General features: G+C 57.2%; 1 protein-coding gene across 2 annotated transcripts in view; it reads left to right on the top strand.

The window, feature by feature from the left end:
- PPP1R12B (protein phosphatase 1 regulatory subunit 12B) overlaps nt 1-23,858 on the top strand; it is a 75,824-nt gene that overhangs the window by 26,609 nt on the left and 25,357 nt on the right. The window contains exons 14-19 of one of the 2 annotated variants that reach the window (XM_090263203.1): nt 2,812-2,998; nt 12,699-12,789; nt 13,616-13,819; nt 15,443-15,611; nt 15,697-15,809; nt 16,568-16,609. In XM_090263203.1, coding sequence (XP_090119329.1) covers nt 2,812-2,998; nt 12,699-12,789; nt 13,616-13,819; nt 15,443-15,611; nt 15,697-15,809; nt 16,568-16,609 — 806 coding nt within the window. The remainder of the gene's footprint in view (nt 1-2,811; nt 2,999-12,698; nt 12,790-13,615; nt 13,820-15,442; nt 15,612-15,696; nt 15,810-16,567; nt 16,610-23,858) is intronic. The other variant, XM_090263204.1, reaches the window with a different exon arrangement.

Raw genomic sequence — 23,858 nt, 5'->3', positions numbered from 1 at the left:
AGTCCCACAGCCTCCCGAAAAGTCCCAGCCAGCAAGTGTTGTGCTGGAAACCCCACAGGCAGGGAGGGACATGTTGGTCTAAACTTTGTGCCTGGAGCACATCTTCTTGGGGGGCCACAGACAGTGTCGTTGTGAACACACAGATGGTTCAGCTGGGGTTTTAATGGGTTTCGATTCCTTATATATGGCCAGATACCTTTTACTTTTGGGTATGGGCAGAGGGACTCCTTTTGGGGGTCTTGTTTCTGACACAAAGAAAATGAAACCATTAGTGATCTTACCACAAGGACACACTGGCCATGGCACTTGACAGGGATTCTCAGTTACTAGCTGCTTTTCTGAAAACAAGCGGTGCTTGTTTATTTGGCCAGGAGGGGTAGGCTCATGACGGACTATCTATAACAGCCCTGTGTAATGCCGGAGAAGTTTATAGGGCCATCCTAATAATGCATTTGCACAGGCATGTGACTTACCCCGTCGAGGGAGAGAGTGAAACTCAGTTACCTGATTGGCTGTTAAGAACGGGCCTGGGGAGGGCGCTGGGTCAGGCACTGCACAGAAATGACACAGGCACTCTCTGCTCACACAGATCAGGAAATCCAAGTAGTAATGGCTTAGGTGTGACAAAGGTGGGTTTTTTTCCCTTTTCCTTTACTTAAAAAAGTCCAGAAATAAGCAGGGCTGGTGCACAGCTCCAAAGTCATTAGAGGATCCGGGTTCCTTTTTTCATGTTACAGTCCTTAGACCATGACTTCCATTTCCATTGGCTGCCTCATGGTCCAAAATAGCTGCCAGCACTCCAGCCGTCATGGGACTGTGCAAAGAAGGTGCCTCTGCACTGAGAGTTTTCCCAAAACACTCATTTTCTTCTTCTGGGTCCCTCGCTACCTCTGTCAGCCAGGGAGACTTTGGAAAAATGTGGATTTTTAACCAAATACATTGCTGCCCTCAATAGTATATGGGCTCTGTTAGTAAGGAAGAAAAGAGCATGCGTGTGGGTAGGGGCTAGCTTCCTCAGGCACACATGTCGTTTTGGTCTCACAGAGAGCCCTGCCACGTGTGGCATGCCCTTCTCCTTCTGTGGATGAGGAAGCGGAGACCGAGGCGGGGCTGGCAGCCCCGGTGTCCTGTCTGTTGCTCTGTTTGGCTTCCACTGAGCTGTTAATTCGGGGCCTTATGCTAAGAGTTCTGCACACATTACTTTATTGAATCATCACGAGACCCCTGCATTTTAAGGTGCCATTATCCCCATTTTATTTTACATAAATATATTTATTCATTCTTACCCGAGGACATTTTTTTTGTTGCTTTCAATGAGAGGGAAAGATGGGGAGAGAGAAAGAAACAACAATAAGAGAGAGAAACATTGACCAGTGGCCTTCCTGTACACACCCTGCCTGGGGACCAGAGCCATGGCCTTTCGGTCCCCAGGACAATGCTCCAGCCGGTGGAGCCACACCAGCCAGGGCCCATTGTCCCCACTTTACAGATGACAGTCAGAGAGACTAACTTGGCTGAAATTTAGCTCCAAATCACCCCAAAGCCTGATTCTCACTCCAGAGCTTTTCTTAACACTCTTTATAAAATTATAAAGTAAAGGCGAAAGTCGTGTTCCATAATTTATTAAGATAAAATCCTAAACGCAGACAGACCAAAACATGTTATTAACCTAAGAAGAATCTGGTAAGGTTTTGACAAGTGTAATTTTTTATTGCTTTGTTTCTGGCTAATTTTATTAGTACTTCCTATAGACATTTTGAAGTCCGGAATCATTTGCCTAATATTTTAAATTAAAAAGTGAACACAAAGTTTTGCCTTGTGTTCTTCTGACCCACTTGAAAGCTGTTCTGTTGTTATGTTTCTGTCTAAGAGCCACGTTTAGACTTTCAGGATCTTATGATTTCAAGCTTATTCTAATAATGAGATTATTTGAAAGTGGGCGTATAGCTCCTTATGAGCAATCCTGGTCCTTGTGAGGAGGTGGAAAACTCAGCTCTTTAGGATCGTGATGTCCTTTGCTTGTCCCACCGCGGTGGGAGCCGGCCTGGGGCCCGTTGCCCAGCAACACGCTGCCTCCTGGGCGGTGAGCACTGTCTGGGCGGAGAGAGCCTGTGCTCAGCCCCGCTCTGCTGAGGAACCAAGGCCTTGTTTCTGTGCAAGTAACTACAGATGGTCACAGGCCCTGCTGCTGGGAAGCTGTGGCTACGGCTTCATGCGCAGCCTGGTTAGTTCTGTGCTGACTCCACGTGAGTCGCGAACGTGGACCGCCAGGCGTTTGGCTAACGGAGAGCCCGGCCGCTGAGCTGGGGGCGGGGGGCTGGCCATCACGGGCTTGCAGTCGACCAGGTGTCTCTGCGGGCCAAGGGGACAGTCACCATCCAGGCTAAGGATAGCCACAGCCTCACTGCCACGGACTCGGGCAGGTGGGGGAGACGCATACGTGACTCCAGTGTCACTTTCACGCGTGGGGCGGCCCGCCTGGGGGCATGGGTGCCGACCAGGTGGTGCTGAGGAGCAGTAAAGCCCTCTGGCTTGTGTCCCTGCCTGCCTGGTGCCTCAGCTAATTTTTTTTTTTTTTTTTTAATTTTAATCTCAAACAAAAAAGACATTTTCACAAAACATCACTACTCGGGCAGAGGATGTCAGGCGGAATGTGTAATCACACTCTTCTAAGATTTAAGAGCTCAGAATCTAGAAAACCAACTAACAAAATCTGAGCGAGAAGGGTCTCTAGCTCAGCCTGCCTCAAACCCTCTGTCTCTGGGCTTCTGGGGTACGTGCCTGAACATCCTCTCTACTGTGTCCTTTCTGATTTCAGGATTCCTCACAAGTCCCCGGCTGACGCCACCGCGGAGAAGACAGACACAGTCTCTCCCAGCACCCCGCTGTGTGTGATCACCAACCGCCCCCCGCCGAGCACTGCCAACGGGGGCTCAGCGGCCACCCTGCTGTCCACGCCTGGCACGGACTCCTCCGTGGGAGCCAGGGACAGACGGAGGTGTGTTAGGTGCTGGCTTCACTGGGGGGCTCTGGGGGGGGGGGGGGGCACGGGTATGAAGCCCTTTCCCTAATCGGTCATGACAGCAGATCTTTATGTTAAAGTTCGGGTCTTGGGTTTTGCCTTGGGGCAGTTTTTGGTGGCGATCTCAGTGATTTCTGATTGCTTAGTAGAGATGACTCTTCTGTAGTGGAAACAGGCTGTCCTCTCTGTGCATCTGATGAGGTGATTGTCAGGAGTGCACCCTACTTTGTGGTGGAGACCTGGACACAGAGAAGGGCTGTCTGGGGTGCCCTGGGTCGTCCACGATGGCTGGCAGCAGAGAAATAAAAGGCTCAGAGAAATCAAGTGGGGATATGGAGGTCGGATTAGTTTGGGAAGAGTGCTGGGAAAGGTGAAGGTGGTGCTGACTCGCTAGCAGGGCCGTGACTTCATGCAGCACGTTAGAGTGACTCTGGTGGCTCTAATCCGGAGGGAGGTGGACACAGGAGAGGCCAGGTGGAGGCTGAGCGGCACTCTTCAGTGATGGGTTCAAAGACCGCGGGAGACGTGGTGGAGAACAGGCTGCCTCTGCCTCCGGACGGAGCAGAAGGCGGTCCGCTTGGGAGCATCAGGCCCGCTGAAGAGCGCGGCTGCGGTCACCCTTCCTTCAGACAAGACGAGGAGGCGGATCGCAGTTTGATGTCATTGGGTTCTGAATGTCCAGAGGCAGATTTTATCTTGTGAGTGTGTGTTTATGCATAATAAGTCAGAGGATCTTACCTACAAGATATGACGCGTCTAAGTTTTTAGATCTTTATCATAAAGACAGCTCTAAACACACATGATGAAGAGAAATGGGAGGGAGTTGTTGAGTTGGAAAAAACTCTCTTTTTCTCATTTCTTTACACAAAAATTGAAGAAATTCCACTTCGGGGCTCACAGATTGTAGAGCTGACGCCTGTGATCTTTCGTTGGCTTCCAGCTGGGAAATCTTACCATCAGTCTTAGGCACTTCCCGCTGATGTGTTCACCAGCTCAGATATGACTTAGATTACACCGAGAAGCTAAAAGCAGTCTTTCATCAGCTAGAACAAAGTCCCTCTGCGATGAACGAGTGGAACGGGTTACATTTGCTCAGATCACAGCCCCTGAAGAGCGGGCTGCACGGGCCCCATCAACTGCGTCGTTGCTTAGCTGCTTGAACCGCTTGCTACTTAGAGAAACCTCAGGGGACACTTACTGTCTCCTGGGAATTTTGTGACCTGCGATCCAAAAGGGAGCACCTGCCGTGGATTTAGGTTGTGTTGGAGATGTTTTCCTCTGGCCACAAGGGTCCACGGAGCGCCTGCTGCGCCTGCACGCTGCACCGGGACACGTCCCCCAGCGGGGCGGCACACGGAGGGGATTCCATCCAGGCAATGATGTGTTCTACTGTGAACGTGGTCTGTCAGGCAGGGAGGCCACAGGGTAACCAGGAGGAGTTGGGTTTTGCTGGGTGATAAACAGTCGTCTTTAGGTAACACTAGGGTAGACATGACGTGCCGTGAAGAGCTGTGGGCTCAGTCACCTGGTGGGCACTGGCCCTCGCCTGCACGGCTGAGCACGTGACCCACCGGACAGTGCAGCAGAGACAGACCCAGGGACACAGAGCAAACATCAGATCGTCACGCTGGTGGTGTGACCCTGCCAAGGCCATGGGACAGTGTGGCAGGGAGAACCCGCCCTCTCCTGGGAACCAGGGGACAGTGTCCTGAGACTGCGGTGCTCAAATTGACACCAGGTGAAGAGACGGGACAAGCATCTGGGCAGAAAGTGCTGAAAAGATACCCGGGTGGAAAGGAAACTGGACACTGCCTGCAGGGGACAAAAGGCGGAGGCATGGGGACCACGTAGTCCGTCCCACGGCCACGTCCGTCAGGAGCAGCTGGAAGAACTGCTTGAGCAGCTTCGTAGAGATGTAATGCACAGCCCCTGTGACGGCTCGTGTCAGTGTGTGGCCCAGTGGTTTGCAGTGTGTTCACACGTATGTGCAGCCCTCACCACGGTTGGTTGAAGAACATTTTTGTTCTGGAAAGAAATTCCAGACCTCAGCTGTGCCCCCGACTCCCCCTTCTCAATTAGGCTGAGCAGTGGGGCAGAGGAAGGGACCGGAGCTCACACCAGGAGGCGGGAAACTCAAGGGGCAAGCTCAGTGCCCATGAGCTCATGTGATGCGGATTTAGATGAAGAACAAGAGCTTCTGTGCCCAGAGGAGTTTGTGCCAGTTGGTTAAATGAGGTTAAGCAGAGTACTCAGAGCCCACCAGGAAAGCGGGGTGCAGATGGGAGACTTCACCGCATTCTCCGTGTTTCTGTGTCCGAGGAGTGGTTTTGGTGTCTTCTTCACAGACACGAAGACGAGGCTGCCGCAGGCGTGCGTGGGGAATTGCAGAGCCTGTGCTCCAGCTGGGCAGACCCCGGGGCGCGGCAGCTGCGGAACGCGTTCATCGAGTACAGCGTATCATTTACGCTGTTATAGAATTAAAGCCATTTAGTTTCTCCCTGTAGACAAACATGAGCTGAAAGAAAAAAAAATCGCGTTTTGAAAACAGCGAAATTTTCCTGCTAAGAGAGCCTGCTGGGCGTGAATTCTCCCCCGGAAGCTGCCACATGTCATCGGCTCCCAGTGGCAGCGCTGGGACTCCATGGTGGGATGGAGCAGTACTGCGTTCCCAGGTCTACTTGGCAGCAGTTAGTGACCATTGAAGCCAACAGGTCCTTAAAGCGGGCCCGCCAAACTCAGCACGCGGACACGTCCTCTCAGGATGAGCTGCAGGGCAATTGGAGCACGTGGACCCTGCCCAGCTACCTTCCTCTCTGAGAACGTGTGTTCTGAGAGGGCCAACAGCCAGACTTTGCTCCACACCCTGTCCCTTACTCAGGATGTTAACTACACTGTGTAGTTAAATGGACGGAGCCAGATGCAAAGGATACGCGGGGACTCCTCCTGATAGATGGGACTGCTAACAGCAGTTTGTTCTATTCTCTGCATCTTCCGAAGCTCCAGAATGATAAAGTGGCACCATCATAATGGAGGGGTGCAGAAGAGCTTGAGAAACATTAACCCTGCGACAGCTGTCTTGTGATGTGAGTCTGTGGAGATGGCCGTCAGTTCTGAGGCGTAAACAAGAGCTGACACTTGAGGTCTGCGGGATTGTAGGTTAGGGAAGGTTTTGCCGCATAAGCCAGAGGCGGGGCATCTAAAACAGTTACCTCTCTTAGGAAGGGCACAATCTTGGATTTACAAAGTTCCTGTTTTTTATCCTGAAAAGCCCCAGCGTACGCAAAAGCGTTCTCGTTACACAATGGAAGGAGCAGGAGTTAGGCCCCTCTGTTCTGGGCAGATGCTGAGGCCTGAGAGTGTGGCGAGACCGGCCCCTTGCCACACCATGGTCACCAACCCCCCCACCCCCACGGAGATCACACGTCCTCCCCTCTCGGAGATTCGGAACGAAGGCCCGGGTTCGGGCCCGACGCTCTGAAGCTGTAGCCCAGCGTGTGGCGGTCTCCAGCTCCAGGCACTCAGACCGCCACATACTGCCCGCGTGGCTCCCAAGACCCACGGGGCCGGCTGACGGAGAGGGGCTGGCTGTGGCCTCCCAGGCCAGCACGCAGTGGGGGTTGGGCTCGGTTTCCAGAGCTCCACGTTTTCCTTAGCAACAAAGTGTAAACAGCTCCTGTGGCTAATATCAGCGGCTAAGAGAGTCGGCCTCTGATCTCCCGCTGCTTCTCCGCTGTCTTTCTCCACTCGCCCAGCCCCAGCCCTGAATCTTACGCCTTCCTTTTCATGGGTGCGCTTTCTTTCCTTTATAGAAATGGCTAACAACTTTTTCTGCACAAGAAGCTTAGTGGATTTTCTTTCCCCAAACAGTCCATGTGCAGCTCCCCTTTGCTGGGTCAGAATACGATCAGTCCTGGCTGAGTCCCTGGGGGTCTTCCTGAGCCAGGGGGTTATTCCTGCTCTAGTGACGCTGTCCACAAATTAACTTGGCCTCATCGTTGGAAGCTTAGAAACTTAAACTGAGCAATTAAACTCTGAGTCATGGTTTTTAAAAGTCATCTGACTCATCTGTCTGTTTGCAAGCTCAAGACAGGCAGTTGTTAACTCATGAAGGACTCCAGAAATGGTTCCTCCCATCTCTGTCGGCTTTTGTTGCAAAACAAGCGTCTTCTCTCCTTCCCTAAAAGGCGGCAGCCCTGCTGCGCTTGCCTGGTCTCCCTGCAGAGCACAGACACCCACCGGGAAGGGGTGCGGTGCTCCCAGCCTGCAGTGGTCTGGGCACCCCTGTGACTGGGGTAGATTGGTCTTGGGGTTCCTGCCGGGCATGAGGCTGGGCTATTGTCTTGTGACCTGGCCCCCCACGCCGCACAGCCCAGGTGCCGGTTCTCGGGGAACGTTTTCCACATGCTGACATCTCAAGTCACCAAGTTGCCATTGTCCTTCCTGCACCTGCACGAATACGGTCACTGACTTCCGTGTCACTGGAACGAAATGTGCTCACCTGAGTTTAGAAGACCCTGCCATCAGGCTGCACTGGGTGAGGAAGGGAGATGGAAGGCCTGTGAGAGCCAAGGCTGCCACATGGTGTCAGGTTGATAGCGAGCCAGTGACAGCGCGGCTGCCGGCCTGTGCCCTGAACCAGGAGGTGGCTGTGGCTCTTGTTCACTTGGGGCTCTTTCAGGGTGAAGGAAACGTCATCATCAGCTATGTTGACTAATGCATGACTACGGGCATCTGGAAGACCGCTGAGTCCTGTCCCAGTGCAGGGTGGAGGGATGGCGGGGCGGAGACCTGGGCGAGGTTGGCTCAGCTTCTGCAGCGAGGCCTGAGGTCCTGTGTTTCCTTTGCTGAACGCGGCTGTTGCGGCACAAACTCCGTTTCCCCAGACAGTGGCCTTTGTCACACAGTTCCTCAGCAGACCAGTTCACATTCGGGAGTGGGGGCCTGAAAGTGTCTCCTCCCTGTGGGACACGTGCCACGGAGCCTCTGCGGTTCTGTCCCCGAGCCCCAGCGCTTCTGAGTGGAGCCAGCGGTCACCTGACACCTGCTATGCAGGGTCCTTATCCGCGGGCTTTTACGGTTAATCTCCTTCTGATAAGGTTCTTTTTTTAGAGCTGTGAGTATTAGTGACACTGGAGGGGCCGAAATCCTGTGCCCTCGTTCAGCCCCATCTCTTCTCCCAGTTGGTTTTCCCACGTTGAAACGAGACAGTCACGCGTAACAGTCCTGTCACATGAGCTCCGGTGTGTACTGGGGAAGGACAGCCCGCGTGGCTGCCTGGTTTGGGACACTGGGCTGCTGCGTAGGTGTGCTGCCAGGTATGCCTGGCAGCTTGACCTCCAGCCGGAGTGGCTGGCTGGGCCAGTGGCCATCCCTGCTGCTCCTGGTGTCACACGCGCCTGAGGTGCAGGAAGTTGGTCTTTGTGCTCCGGTGGAGGCACTGAAACAGCCTGGGCCTCCTGGGGCCACGCTGAGCCGAGCGAACTGCCTGCCACACCGTGCAGGTGCTGCAGCGGCAGGTGAATGCCTCTGCTCGAAGCTTCAGTGTCGAGGGGCTCTTTCTGCTCAGTCCTCGTCCCTCCTGGAGGTCCTTTGGGAAACTGGTTTGGGTGCGGGTCATGGAGGGGGCAGGGCGCGTGAGACCAAGGCCACCGGTCAGAACAGCCAGCAGGGACTTCTCGGTGTGTCTTCACCTGGTGAGCATGAGCATGTGCCCTGGCCAGAGGCCCCAGCCATGGCTCAGGGTGATAATAGAGGACAAGAAGGACAAGGAGCAGGAGCCTGCTTCTCTCTTAGGAGGAAACACTGGGGGGGCAGCATGCAGGTGTGGTTGCATTATGTCTTTATTTTACACGACACGCATGTTAAGTAAGAGCAGTTGGGGATGCTTAGGGCAGTCACAGGGAAGCCGCTGTCGGAGGACAGAGGACAGGGACAGCTGATTCCTGGGCTGGCCGGTGAGCAGGGAGTTCCCAGGGCGGAGGCGCGTGTGCCGGGAGTGGGTGCAGCCGCCCCTCAGGCCGGTCCCAGGGGATGTGCGCGTGTCCCTGTGTGGAGAGGGGCCACTTCCTGTCTGATCTTGGATGCGCGGAGGACAAGTTTCCAGGCGACGTTCAAACAAGCCAAGTCAGGTGCAGGCGTTGCAGCGCCGCGGGCGCGTCCTGGTGCTGCCGTCAGTGTCTGCAGCGCTGCGCACCAGACGGGAAACCTGGGCGTGGTCTCTGCGCACCCCTCTAGTCTGCAGATGAACACAGCCCTGCCCCGCGTGCAGGCTGACCCGGGACGCCCTCTGTCCTCGTGACAGCATGGCGCATCAACCAACATGCCACTGGGAGCCTCTTGGGGTGCTTATTTGTTGGGGTTCCTCCCACCGCAGAGCCTAACACGTGGCAGGCGTTGGGTAAAGGTTAGTGCAATGGTTCCTCATGGCGCTGCCCACCGTGCCCACCAGGTGGCAGTGCAGGGCCGTCCGCGGGGCTGCCCTTGCTGAGCCCGCCGCCCGTCCAGGTGAGGGGTTCAAGTGCAGGGGGCAGGTGTCCCAGCGGTGCTGGGCGTCTCAGGGGGGTTGTCCTCGGCACTCCTTCACGGGAGGGCAACAGCACAAGGTGCAAAGCAGAAGATACCAGCTTAGCAGAGGGAAATCCTTTTCCTTAAAGGTTGTTCTCGTTAGTGGACTTGCAGCTTTGGTCCCTTGCTTAAACATCAGCTCTGGTGTCAGTATTGAAGTAGAGGCCACGCAGCACCTTAGCGTGGACTGCCCTTGTCCTGAGCTGCAAAGCCAGCTCCTGTCCTGACCCGTGACACATGAGCCAGGCCTCTTCCTGGGCTGCCGTCCGCTTAGGGCGCTGAGCCGGGCTGCCCTGACCCCCCTCCCTCTGGATCCCACAGCAGCCAGACCTGGAAGTGGTCCCTGCATCAGCCTGTGACATGTCTCTTTGATCTGCCACTGTTGACATGTGTCCTTCAGCCAGAGGCAGGGTTTGCTGCCTGCAGGGATGGGGCAGCCAGGAGGGTCGCCCGAGGGCAGACGGAGCACCTCCAGGTGTAGGCTGCGTCTGCTCGTCTTCCTCCCGCCCGCGGCCCCCCAACGAGGGGTATTGCCCAGACAGGGATGGAAAGGGCATCGGATCACTGGTATCTGGGCAACTGGTACCAGCACTGACCCTGCTGAGCCCGGGCTTCTGCCTCCTGCCCCGTGGCAGCCTCTCGGCCCTGGCCAGACGGCTGCAGCGAGTCTCCAGTTTCCAGGGAGCCGGAGCCAAGGCTGTACCTTCCTGGCCGTCGGCTGCCACACGTCTCCCAGCTCCTCACCTGTGCCAGGAGGTGCGCTCTGTGTGCGCGGAGCTGCCGTTGTCGGGGGACAGAGGGCGGCTGGGCCGCGGGACAGCAGCTCCTTTGTGCTGGCCTGACCGTGTCTCTGAGATGGGCGCCAGCACGGCCCCACACGCCTGCGGAAGTGCAGGGTTGCCTCCTGGTGCCCCAAGGAGCAGAGGAGGCGGCGGTGGCTCTATCTGTGAGGAGGAAACCTCAGCGGTGGCTTTTCGGCGCAGCTGCCGGGCTGCCTGCCCTGTGGTTTGTGAGGGAGCCAGCTCCCGCTCGGGTCTCGTAAGTGGACTCCCGGGACTTCTGCACTGTGCTGCCCAGTGCGGGGCCAGCAGCCATGTGGGTAGCTCTTTGGACTTAAATTGATTAAAAATGAAAGAAAACTTAAAATCAAGTTCCTCTGTCCCACCGGCCACCTTAAGTGCTCGGTGGCCACATGTGACAGTGGCCTCATGCCGAATGGCAGGTGTCACGCAGCCTTTAGTGGCCCTTCCCTGAGGAGTGGCCCACAGAATGGGGTGAGGGCGCGCTGCCATGGGGAGACTTCGAGCCCATGTGTCCAGAAGCTGTGTAAACGTGGGTTCGCTGTGGTGCAGACTGGATGGGCCCTTAACCCCCAGCATCGTGAGTGAGGAAACCTAGGTCCTAAGAGATCAAGTGACCCCCCAGCGGTCGCACAGTAGCTCATCCAGAGCAGGACCGCACAGCCCTCCGGGCGCTCTCCGCCGTGGCCCAGGCGGTCCTCCCATTCTTGGGGGGCAGCAGCAAGGAGCCCCTGAATGGCCATCGTGAGTGCTCTGCCCAGGACACCTCAACACGGAGCGGTGACTGGGAAAGGTGAAAACCACCCATCCCAGGTCACGTTGATGACGGCAGCTCCTGGGACCTGTCAGATGCAGGACCCTTTACCAGGAGCTCCTGGTTTTCTCTGTAAAGCCCCGTCGCAAGGGCACTGTGGTGCCGCGTGTTTGAATGTCCCCTCAGGCCTGAGTGACCACCTGCGCAGCAGGAGCAATCACACCCTCTCTGTCTGTGGACGCGTGACTCCACCTCATGAGGTCCCAGCCGCCGGCCTGTGTTCTCCCCCCCTCCCCCCACAGCCCTCTGCAAACGCTTCCCGGTTGAGGCCAGAGAAGTTCATCTTGGCCTCTGAGATGCCTTTACTGTTCATTCTGACACGTGGGACCAAGTCCGGGACTGTCTTACAAGGCTGTTCGACGCCCTGTAACAAATGGGCACACGTCCTGAAAGCTACAGGAAACACTCCCCGTGCCTGGTCCCCGCCCTGTGTGACCCGGCACCCCTCCTTCAGGCCGTTTCCAGCCTTTTCCCTGAAGGGGGTCCAGATGAGGAAATCCTGGCTGTTCCTCTTATTCTCCTGCTTAAAGTGGTTCTACTTTACTCAGCCCTAGGAGTCTTGGAGGAGAATGTTTTCAAGGGAATTCAGACCTCGGTGGGAGGCTGTTAACGCGTGCCCAGCCTGTCCTTCGTCCCCAAGTTAACCTCCATGGAGCAGTTGCTGTGGGGGCTGCACCCCCGCCCTGGCAGTGGGGGCGTGCCGAGCCCAGAGGACTCACTGTGCTCCAGCAGGCCAGTGTGCTCCAGAACACAGGAGCCGTGGTGAGAACTGCAACGGAAGCTGCATTTAAAGGAACCGAGTGGTAGTGCGAGGACGAGAATGGGGGCCGGGACTGAGCAGCGCCGTGGTGGGCCGGCTCCGGGCAGGATCTGTGAGCACTCGACCGACCAGACAGTAGCAGGTGCCCAAAGGAAAGCCGACGAGAAAAGGGTGGAGAACGGAGAAAGACGTGCAGTGATACTGAGTGGACCATGTTCAGTACTGCCCTGCACGCGTCTGCCGGGCCCCAGGAAGTGGGGAGCTACTGGTGTGGGGGCATCCCCCCTGCAGTCAGTCACAGTCACTCACCCCTGGGTGTTCCGCAGACATTTTCTTGGACAAGGTGAGCTGTCACTTCAAGGACTTGTTACCAATGATAAAGTTTGAAATTTCAAGCAAAAATTAGAATTTTGGAAAACTTGTATCTGCCACTGTGGTGACATTGCTGACTGCTTCCCGATGTGTGAAGACCATCGGAGGGAAAAAACTCAATGTTACACAAATTCTTACAGACAGTAGACAAGGAGAAAACTCTTCGCAATGTGCATAATCTTAATTTCCAGACCTGGCCAAGTCATTGTTAGAAGTTGTTACAGGCCGTTTTCTTTCGTGAACACGAGCTGAGCTTATCCCAGGACTCAGTGCTGTTTCGTGGTTCGACTTTCCCACCGTTGCTGGGGGCGGTGGCCGCCCAAGGGCGGGCGGGTGGGCAGAGCCTTACTGCCTCCTGCCCTGCAGGTCATACCTGACTCCCGTCCGAGATGAGGAGGCCGAGTCCTTGCGGAAGGCGCGCTCCAGGCAGGCTCGGCAGACCCGGAGGTCAACACAGGTGAGTGCGGCCTCCTTCTATGTCCTTCTGTCCCTCCATGCCCCCTGACAAGCCCCAGACCCCTCACTGTGACGGTAGACAGAGTGTTGTATCGGCACCCACATAGCGCTGTCATCTGGCTGAGAAGGAGCCAGGCTCTGACCCCAATGGTGCTGAGATGGGACGAACCTAAGAAAACACGGGGCTAAAGGGGGGCGAATCCCACGAAACTGAGAGCGGAGGAGCCTTGAGCGCTGAGGGGCTGGAACGGGTTGCTGACGGGCGTGGGACTCCTCTTGGGCTTAAAGGGAACAAGTGCGTAAGTTAGTGAGAAACCAGAAAAGGGGGCGTGAGCTGTGCAACGAGTACCCCCCCCCCCAGGAGCGAGCGGGCACCCAAGCTGTCGGACCCGCTCTGACCCCTGCCGCTGCCTGGCAGTGACGGTGGCGGGAAGCCAGTGTGGGGGCCGCGGGGCGGCTCTAACCAGGCCCTGCACCCGCGCCTCTTTGGTTCTGCGCTCTGAGTGAGGTGGCTGTCTGGGCACCTGCTGTTTCAGAGCTGTTGGCAGCAGGGGGGCTTCAGAGGGTAGGTGCCTCCCATGAGGACACCGCAGCTGGTCGGGAAGGAGGACGCCCACGGGCCGGCGCCGGCCTGTTTCCTGGAACCCAGGCTGGGAGGTGGAGCAGTGAGCCGGGGCCGGGCCGGGGCTCTGTACACGGTGTGGCACGAGGTGGCCTCGATGCGGGAGCCCCACGTGGAGTTGGATGTGTGAGGTCTTGGGGGACTGGCCTGCCAGTGCCGTGGCCAGGCAGAACCTTCCTGACATGCGTGCCACACCCTCCGCCAGGGAGTGACGCTCACGGACCTGCAGGAGGCAGAGAGGACCTTCAACCAGTCGCAGGTCGTGCGGCAGGCTCAGGACCAGCCTGGCCAGAAGCCCGTGAGCACTGAGGGGCTAGAGGGCCGAGCCGAGGAGCCTGAGACCACCACAGTCCCCACAGAGGACGCCAGGGAGGGACACCAGCCCTCAGGCCCGGGTCTGCAGGAGGAGGTGAGCTCGCGCCTGCTGTGCACGCTATGCTGGGTGTGGGGGGGGGGGGTCCTCTCCTGACACGTGGCATGAGGGGCGGCTGCTCCGCGGCCGCTCTCAGGACCCTGTGCACACTGTCTACGCGGCAGACCCATGTGACTGGAGGGGTTCCCAGGGAGTCGGGATTGGTCTCTGTCCCCTGGCAGTGCCTGGCATTCTCCAGGAGTGTGGAAGTACGACATGTGATGCTGTGTTAGTTCAGCTGCATGCGTGGTCATTTGATGTATGGGCACATTGTGATGTGATCACCACCGTGGGTTTCATGAACTTGGTTTAACCTGATGAAACTTGCTAAAGAGTAAAGGTCTGTTCTAAAGAGAGGTTATAGTAAAACAGAATGCAGATGGAAACGTGAGCATTGACTGTTAAGTTTATACTAGGCATTACAGTAACTATTGCATGTCTGCCGATTTGTCTGATTCTTAAAATGACCATCTGAGGTAGGTATTATTCCCACTCTTGACTGAGGAAGCTGAGCCCTAGAGAGTGGAGTAGCTCGCCCAGCTCTTCATGCACTGAGACGTGTTAAACAGGGATCTGGACACGGGCACACGGGCCCCACGGCTGCCAGCCCCAGCCCCTGGCACATGGGTGTGGCCGTGGGGCTGGCAGCCGTGGGCTCAGTGGTTGCCGTGCGGGGCGGCATCCAGGGCGGACGAGTCCTGGCTTCCTGAGGCGGCCCCTGCACAGCCATGACCTCTGCAGTGACAGCCCCAGCCTGGCCCTCCCAGCCAGACGGCCGGTCTGATGGTGTTACGTGGCCCCGGGACACTGCATGCATGGCCACCGTGCTGAACCCGCGGCACGTCGGCTCCTGGAGTGGCTGCCGTTTGTTACGTCCTCACTCCCAGGCCCCGTTCCCAGCAGCTGCCATGCATCTCACTGGCTCCTCACAGCCCCCTGAGAGGCAGGACCCCACTGTCCGCCTGAGGACGCTGAGGCTCAGAGAAGTGAGGCTACTTGCCCGCAGTCACACAGCCGGTCAGTGGCGAGGCGAGTTTGAGCAACACTGCAGCTGGCTCTGAAGCTGACTGTGTTTTATTGCTTCTGTCTTCATAATTTATAAAGAAAAGAGTACGCGGTCTCCAGATGCAGTGAAATTCCCCTCTCTCTGCACCTCTGGTGAAGCAAGGCTGTGGTCCGGCCCTTGCTCTGAGGCCCGGGATGTGCGCGCAGCTGGGCAGGCAGGGGACGCAGGCAGCCGCAGCAGGCTCAGCACTGGTCTCTGCTCTCAGCCGGCTCCCACGCTGTCTCTTTCCCTGCGGAGACCTTTCCGTGCTTCATCCCAAAAACTCATCGTCCTTCCTATTTTTATTCCAAAATCAAAGGCACTTCTCTCCGAGGTCAGCGCTGCCTGCTGCCCTTGGCCCATGCAGGGTCGTTCTCCTGGTTGTCCCCGGTGGGCGCCCGGAAGCGGCTCCTCTGGCTCATTCGCCAAGTTGAGCTCAGCTCAATGGCTGTGTGTTGAACACCTGCTACTGGTCACCCTCTTGCTGTAGAAAAGGCCCCTTCTCAGCAGACCTGCTGAGTGTGTCCTCTTGTTGGACTTGACCTCTGACCTCTCATCCTGTGGGTTTTCTCCAGCCTGCTTATCGTCGCCTGAGGGGCGCAGCTCAGCCAGACAAGCCCACGACAGCCGTGTCCCCGTCCACGTCAGGACCCTCCGTCTACACTAGCTCCTACCGGCTGCAGGCAGGCAGCCCATCAGCTCCCGACTCAGAGCGTTCAGAGACAAAGGAAGTTGACAAAGATGGTGCGTGGCGCCTCCAGAAACACGGCCCTCCCTGTGCGCGCGCCCCCGGCTCCCGGCGCTCACGCCTCGCTTTCCCTCTGACCAGAGAGTGAAGAAGCAGGTGAGGACGACGCGTCCCCCGGTGGGCTGTCTGTCCGTGAGAGGAGGCGGCTCAGGGAGCGGCGGAGAGGCACGGGTGTCAGCTTCAGGACCAAGGATGTAAGTGGACGGTTACGCCAGCACCCGCCACAGGGCCTGGCCGCCGCCCCCACGCCGAGCTCACACACAGAGGGGCAGGTTATCAGGCAGATCCAGTCGGGGGAGAGGAAGAGGACCTAGCGTGGGGCTCGTCCGGATGTCCCTGGGCGCTTGGTGCTAGGAGCGGCCCCGGGCACAGAGTAGGCGCTGTGCAGAAACCGCTGCACACAGCATCTTGTTCCAGCGGCCTTTCCTTGCAGTCCCTGGAGGTGTGCACACAGCACAGGTTCCGCACTGGCCCCGGTGGGAAGTAAGGACTCCGGGCACGCTAGGAAGGGTGTCATGGGCTTTCCAACTCAGCTCTGCTCTCTGGAGGAGAAGGAGGGGAGGGAAGGGCCAGTCCCAAGAGGCTGCGGCAGAGGCAGGTGCACCTGTGCTCATGGGCCGCACGCGGGCCCAGTGCTGGGGGTCCCCTCGGGCTCTGCCCTCTCGCTGTGCCCCATCACTGACGTTTCAAACATCGGTGAGCCGGCAGTGAGACACGAGGTGACAGTCAGAGCTGGGCTCCAGGTCGATGCTCCACGGTGGCAGGACCGTGTCAACTGTTGACAGAGAGGAGTCATCAGCCCCCACCCCCCGGCCGGGTGCCGTCGACGCTGTGATGGAGGGGGTTAGTCAGCCCAGGCCGGGTGATGTGCCCGGGTGCTCATCGCCGGTGGACCCTGCTGCCGTCCAGCGCCTCTGTGACCCTCCTGTCTTCCCTCCTCCTTCCCTTTCAGGAAGATGAGGCCGATGGCTCTGAAGAGGTGAAAGAATCATGGGTAAGTGACCAGCCAGTGCGGCGTGTCCCTCACGGGCCAGCTCCTGCACGCCATGTTAATGGAGGAGCAGAGCTGGGCTGCGGGCGGGTGCAGGGATGGGGCTTCCTTGGAGCCGCGTGGCCTGTTGCCCACACCCGGGACTGGTGTCCGGTCTCCTGTGCCTCCACCTCCAGCTCGATGGGAGGGCTCGTCTCTCCTTTCTCCTCTGGGGAACGTCACCAGGTTGTGTCAAGTACTGCGTCTTCAGAGGGAGGGGAAGACCGACCCTGTTCGTCGATCTCGCTGAAGTTCACATGGTCCTCAGTGCTCCTACTGTAAGAGTGTGACCAGCACTCGGGGCAGACAGGGTTATGCGGGAGCCCTGCCGTTGGCTCTCGGGGGTTCGATAGAGGACAAACCGATCGTGCTTTCCCGTGGCGGGGACACCAGGGAGCCGTGCTTAGGAGGCAGAGACTGTGATCTAGCCAGCATAGCACGTGGGGCTGTCGGAACCCGCCCCCTGGCAAATGCACAAGCCGGCGGGCCTGCAGTGAGTCTATAATTTGACGTCTCGGCACGTTTGACAGGAGAATTTCCAGCCACACTGGCTGGTCATTCACATCAGGTGCGTAAGAGCCTTCAGCTTGCCAGTGGAGAAGCAGTTGAACCCTAGCGTGAGGAGTGTGACTTTCCTATTCAGGAGTGTGTTGGTCTTCTGCACTGTCCACCTGCGCAGGCGCATGGCCCAGGTGACGCCATCGGGTCTTCATCCACACCCCAAATCTTTGGCCGGCCGGCCTCTCGCGTAGCGACGCGTTTCACCACCTGCCTCCCCACGGGTCCCCACTGTTGCTCTGTAGCAGCTCTGGATCTGTCACTAGAGGGCCCAGGTGGCCAACAGGAGAGATGTCAGTGAACCCACAGACCAGACAGCTTGCTTTGTGCCAAAGGGAGTGTCAAGAACCCAAAGTAGTGGAGTGACTTGCCACCTGGGTGCAGGGAACTTAGAGATGACTTAGGCCAGGAGCCTCACTTCACAGTCAAGGAAATGGAGGCCCAGACGAGTTAAGGGTTCAGGGACACGCCAGCCCCGCATCACCGGGCCGCAGCCTTTTTGTGTACCCGGGGCGACGCTCCAACCAAGCACTGAAGGCCCAGGGCGGTGAAGTACTTCCAGGTCCCGACCGTCCTTTTTGTCCGGGGTTGTTGCATGACCGTTAGGTGGCCCTTTGGTCTGTCTTGTGTCAAGTGATGCCCTGCTGGGACGGGCACGAGGGCAGCCACGCGGGGCTGCAGCCTGGGGCTTGCCCGGCAAAGCCCACTTGGCTTGTGGCCCCACTGCCGCATGTGTGACCCCTGAGAGGTGGGACCCGGGAGTGACTTGAGCGCATTTAAAAAGGCACCAAATCTGCAGGCTCCTGAGTCCAGGTGAGGGCACGGCATCGTTGACCTGAACTCGTGGGCCTCTGTGTCACTCGTCCCCCCACAGAGCACGGGTCACCTGGGGAGGCCAGGTGTCCTGGGCCCTTGACCCATGTCGGCGTCCCGGACACGCCAGGTACACCTTTCAGGGGCTGCTGGGGTGGGGAGGGTGGGAGTGAGCCAAGTTCCCCGCTGGCTCCGAGCCTGGGAGCACCTGCTGCAGGCGGGTCTTCCATTGGGGCCCCCGACGCCTCAGGGACCCGCCCCGCTCCTCCCCACGTTTCTCCCGCGGCCAAGAGCAGCCCTGTGCCCCTCTGCTCCAGCTTTTCACGGCGTGGCTTCTAGCCGTTTGCTGAACTTTTCCCGCTCTCAGGCAGTGTTTTAACCTTGTTACATAACCTTGTGAAGCCCCTTTCTCTGCGGGAGGGGCCCGCGACTTTTCATCGCTCCCAGCCCTTGTCCTTTTAGGTAGAATCCCAGGCTGTGAGCTCCCGCTCGGCCCGACTGCCTAATATGGTAAGGTATGTCCCGCGAGCTGCCTGGGACGCAGCCGCTGTCGGGCTGGGTGGAAAGACCCAGAGCTGAGGTGCTGTTTAGAAAGGAAAAGAATATTCCCCACAGTGGTCCCTGTACCAGCCGTGGCCTCTTCCTTCCAGCAGAGCAAGCGGCCAGTGCGACACAGGCGTTCCTGCCTGGCCCCTTCGCCTTCACCCAATAGGAAGGGGGTCAGCTTGTCCCACGCTGGGGGGGGAGGGGGTGTGTTCAGAGAAGTCCTGACATCCTGATGCTTTGGGAGCAAGTCTCTCGGGGGCGGGGGGCTGTCCCCTTGGGCCCTGCGGCTGCAGGCACAGCTCACAGGAGAGGCTGTGGAAGGGGTGACCCCGCACGCCCGTGCCCCGCACGAAGGTAACCTGTGCCTTTCGCTCCCCGGGCTGCTGTCCAGACCGTCCCAGAGCTGCTTCTCGGCATCTTCCTTTTAAGGACGTGATTAATTTTAGGTCTTGCTGTCACCAGGGAAATACGGTCACCAGAGCTCACATCACTCCCTCGAGGCCCCGTGGGTTCTGGGCCCACTGTCCGTCAGCTGGCGAACGCTGCTCCGGCCGGGAGTCTTTCTTTCTAAGGCAGAGCAAAGTGACTTGCCCGTTACCTGTCTGTCCTTGCCCAGGCATCTCATCCAAGGACGTGGGGGGTTCGTCAGCCACCAAGGAAGGTGCCCTAACCCGCTGGCCCCTCCTCCTGCCTCACGGCCTCCAGCTGGTGCTTGTGTTGGGGACTGTGGCCTGTCTTTCTGCTGGAGGGACACTGGGGGGCTTGAACCCTGCTGGAGCTTCGGGTTGTTATGGCAACTGGAGTGTTGGCGAGCACAGACCGGGGTTCTGAGCGACTGGAGCCTTGCTGGCGGAGACTGTAAAGTCTGTGGGGTCCTGTGAGGGCCACGGTGACCAGGCAGCCATGCCGCATGTCCCGTGTGTTCCACGTGACACAGTTGTCCTGTGGCAGGACTGTCTCCCTGGACGGTCATGGAGGAACAGCTCTACTATCTGAGCTCAGAACCAAACTTGGTCTTGTGTGTCAATTAACGTTTTTTGGCAGAGGGCAGTTCTGAAAGCGCCCCCCCCCCCCCATGTACCCCGAGGAAAGCCGTGCCCCAGGCTGCATCACCCAGTGCAGGGCCCCTCGTGTGGCAGCCACACGGCCCACGGCCAGGCTGCGCCACCTTCTACTCCAGGCGCCCGGGGACTTCACGGGCCCCCCTGTTCGTGAGCAAGGCACATATCGTTATCAGACTCTTCCCTCTGTTTCTTCATGTTTTGTTGTTGATTTTTTATAACTTGAGCTAAGTTCTATCTCCTTGAGTTTCATTCCGGGTGGTAAAAGTTGGTGGTGTGTTAGAAGCCGCTGTTGTAAAAGGGGGTTCTTTCTGCCCTAAAGAACAAGAGAAGCTGTCCAGTCCCACCACTCAGAAGGAACTGCCCAACGTTCTGAGTGTCCTGCTGACAGTCTTCCTGAGTGGGCGTCTTTAACCACGTTCAAGGCCAGCTGGCCATGTTCGTAAGAAAGGGGTCGTTTTCGCCCTGAGCGTTCCCGGGACCCTCATAACCGTGACGACAGGCCCCCATCCAGCCAGGGCGTCTGTACAGCACGAGGGCTCAGCCCTGATGATCAGGTCTTCCATCCTGCGGGGGCTTCCCTTCCGCGGGGGCTTCCCTTAGGGTCACAGACGCTCTGGCCCCTCCTGCTGAGGGCGCCGCCGCGGGGCGCTGACCTGGCCTAGGGCCGGCTGACATACAGCCCTGCCCGAGAGGAAGGGGGAGCCTGGTGGGGGTTGCAGCGTTTGCCACCCTGGGTCCGCCCCAGCAGGAGTGTTGCGCTCTGGGGCGGACAGATGCCTTCAGGGCGCTGTCTGGGGGGCACCTCAGAGGTGGGCTGGTCAGGGAGAAGCTGGCAAGGCCACTGGTCCCAGTCCCGTCTCCACCCCATTCCGCTTCCCGTTGCGCTCGTTCAGGAATCAGCAGCCACTTAGTGCCATGAAGTTCTCCTCAGAAAAACCCGTTTCACATCCACATGCGATCCTTGAAGGCACACAACTGTTCTCGCAGGTGCCTTGACAGAGTGTGAGCTTTTAAAAATACGTGGCTTTTTTATTCCTGAACATTTTTATTTTCTTACACCTTACACTATGCCAATGTTACTCCTGGGAAGAAAGGAGGGACGTTTGAAAAACACTGACAAGTTAATACTGGGTTGACCAAAAAGTCTGTTTACCTTTCTCCATAAAATAGATACATTTTCCATTTTCACCAGTAACTTGATTGATTTGGATACTTTGAGTATGTCGGCTCTCTCTTAATAACATTGTCCTCTAGTGGGGAGAGGCCAGGGGTGCTCCAAACCTCTTCCAATGCATGACGGCCCCACAGCAGAGAATTCTTTGGCCCAAATGTCAGTATTCCAGGAAACTTCACCAACCACTTTTGACATGTTCAGTCAGTCACAGCGCCTTCTCCACACGCTGCACAAATCATGTTTTGTGTTTCAGTTGCATTTTCACCTTTCTTGAAATAATAAAGCACAATATGCTGAAAATGTTGCCTATCTTCTTCCATCTTCCATATTAAAATGGCTGCACAACAATTCAACAATTTTGACGTCTTTTTTTAAAATGCACGCTGATATGAAGGCTGTTACAATCCAGTCCAATAAAATTGTGTTGAATGAAGATAAAGACAAGTAAGCACTCCTAGAGCCATTGTGTGGAAAAAGTGTAATGGACTTTTGGCCAGCCCAATACTTAATATGGTCTCGGAGCTTACAGCTCTGGTTATGTTTCTAGAATGTTCCTCAGGTGACAGAAGCATTCTGAGCGGAAAGTCCCATATTTGGACATTATGTGACCACATAAAGCATCTGATGGTGTTTTGTGCAGCGCCGGGGGCTGCCTGTCCAGTGGTGTGCCACGTGGCTGCGGCTGGGCTCCCCAACCTCCAGCGTCCGGGGCGGGTCTGTACTCTGCCCTCTGAGGCCATGGCGGGCGTTCATGCCTTTCCCCCAGCAGTGTGTCAGGGCAGCCTTGTCTCCAGAGTGTCTGGGATGGTCTGGGTCAGGCCCACCCCTGCCGGTCACATTGTCCATCACAAGGGCTCGAACCTGCTGTTGCCATGGGAAAGCAGCTGTGGACAAGACGCAAGGGGGTGGGCATGGCTGTGATCATATAAAACTTTATGTATAAAAGCGGGCTGGTGGGCCAGGCCACCATTTGCCGGCCTCTGTGACTGATTCGGAAATGTTTGCTGCTGCCAGTGACCTCACGTGTCAGGGTTCTCTGATTATCCAGCATTTCCCTGATCCCCTGATCCTTGGGTGGGGTGGAGAGGGGGATGCGTGTTCTCATTTGGAAAAGCAGCGAGCTTTGGTTGTGGGAGAGCCGCGCTGTGCGACCGGCACGGAGGAGGGCATTTCCTCCTTGCCCAGTGGTCCCTGCTCTGCATCGGTGCCTGAGGAGGGCGGTGGAGGGGCGGGTGCCTGCCTCACCCCTCTGATCCCTACCCAGGTCCACCCTCCCACAGGCCTGTCTTTGAGGCTGGGAGGGTTACAGCTTGGGGCTGTGGAACCTCTTGGTGTGGAAGAAAGTCACTTGTGTTTGCCTTGAAGGCTCACAGGTTCTTGGAAGGGGCCCTACCGAGATTAATTGCTGTCATTCACTTTAATTGCTAGTTGTCATCTGAATTCTTTAGTCGGGAGTAGATTGTGGCTTTTATTGGTCTTTTTGCCTCGTTAACTTTCCGTCTGCAGAATCCACGCAGAGAGAATTTGAGGGGATTTGCAGAGGTGGTGGCAGAAATCTTCAAAGCTTTGTCCTGTGCTTACTTGAAATGATAGTGGGAGGAAGAGCTAAGATTCTAATTCTTCAACCACTTTAATTTGTGCCAAGTAAGGAAAGCCAGATTCTTTCTGTAGAATAAAGGTCCAGCTAACACGCATGGTGCCGAGAGGTCTCCTGGGTCACAGAACAAAGCTGGCCAGCTGTCCTGTGTCAGCTTGCGAGTCCCTTCTGGAGGGTGGACCCGGAGCCCAGGCAGGCTGGGAGGCCCAACAGGTGAAGCTTCTGCATTATTGTTCCTCAGACTTGTCAGAAGGAGTCATGGGGTCATTGTTCATGGTACAGACTTGGAGGCCCCCTCCTTGGTCCTGGATCGGGGGTACAAGCCGGTGGACGGCGGGGGGCTCAGGAATCTGTGTGGCAGAAGCCTCCCAGGTGATTCTTACCAAGCATGTTTGGCAGTCGCTGTTCCTAGAGGTGTGATGTTTGGGGTCACTGACGTCCCCGGAAGGTGTCACAAGGGGGGAATGCTTGTGAGACCCAAAGGGGCTTAGAGGAACCTTGCCCCCTCCTCCTCCAGAGACGCTCATGCAACCCACAGGTCGGCCTGAAGGGCGGGCCAGGCAGGCCCGGCTGCCACGGCGGCAGCAGGTGTTACGCAGAGTTTGCTTCCTAGACATGTTGCTACTGCTGCCTGCAGCTGAGCCAGGGACTAGGTCTGCCTCAGAGGGTGGTGATTAGAAATGATTACTAGGGACCCACTTCAAGACAGACTCCTGAACAAGCTTCCGCGGCACAGTGTCGCCTCCCCGGCTTCAGAGCTCGAAGTCAGACCTGGAGTCAGGTGGTGTTCTGTTCACCAACCAGAACAAGCACAGGTTTTGGAAAGATGGTGCCCAGTTTTATTTAGGCGAGAGCACGGTGAAATGGGCCTTAATTAATACTTCCTTTTTGGACAGCAAGTTGTCAGACTATCAAAAGCCTCAAGATGGTCCAGAGTTTTCCCTTACGGGAGTCTCTCTAGGAAACAGCCCGAAGCAGGAAAAAGCAGCCACAGCCTGTGCAGAGATGCTCCTCACAGGGGCAGCGGCTCGGGGAACACGTCCTCGTTCGTCTGGCACGTGCCTGCCTATTGCACGCAGGCTGCTGTTTAGACCGTGCGGCGTACTTTCTACAGCTGAAGGGAACATTGGCCTGGAAGACACCACAGAGGGATCTTTCAGAACAGAGACGGAGGAATGAGAGCAGAAGTGATACGCTGTGGAGCGAAGGACAGAGACAACGTGGAAAAGGCAGGGCGGTGACGGGAACTTCTGCAGGCCGGAGGGTGGCGTCCTCAGGGAGGGAGACCCTGCAGGCACGGAGCAGGGCAGAGACGCTGACCCGCTGGCCCACAAGACAGCCAGGTCACGTCAGCAGTGGGCTCTGGATGGTCGAGGCCAGAAAGCAAAAGTTGACCTTCCAAGCGCTGTGGAAAAGCAGCCAGGACACAGCAAATACAGGCATTTCAGATGCACCAGGGCC

Source organism: Furipterus horrens, unplaced genomic scaffold (assembly GCF_987537825.1).
Source record: "Furipterus horrens unplaced genomic scaffold, mFurHor1.1.pri manual_scaffold_15, whole genome shotgun sequence".
NCBI lineage: Eukaryota > Metazoa > Chordata > Mammalia > Chiroptera > Furipteridae > Furipterus > Furipterus horrens.
This window is presented reverse-complemented; position numbering and strand designations above follow the sequence as displayed.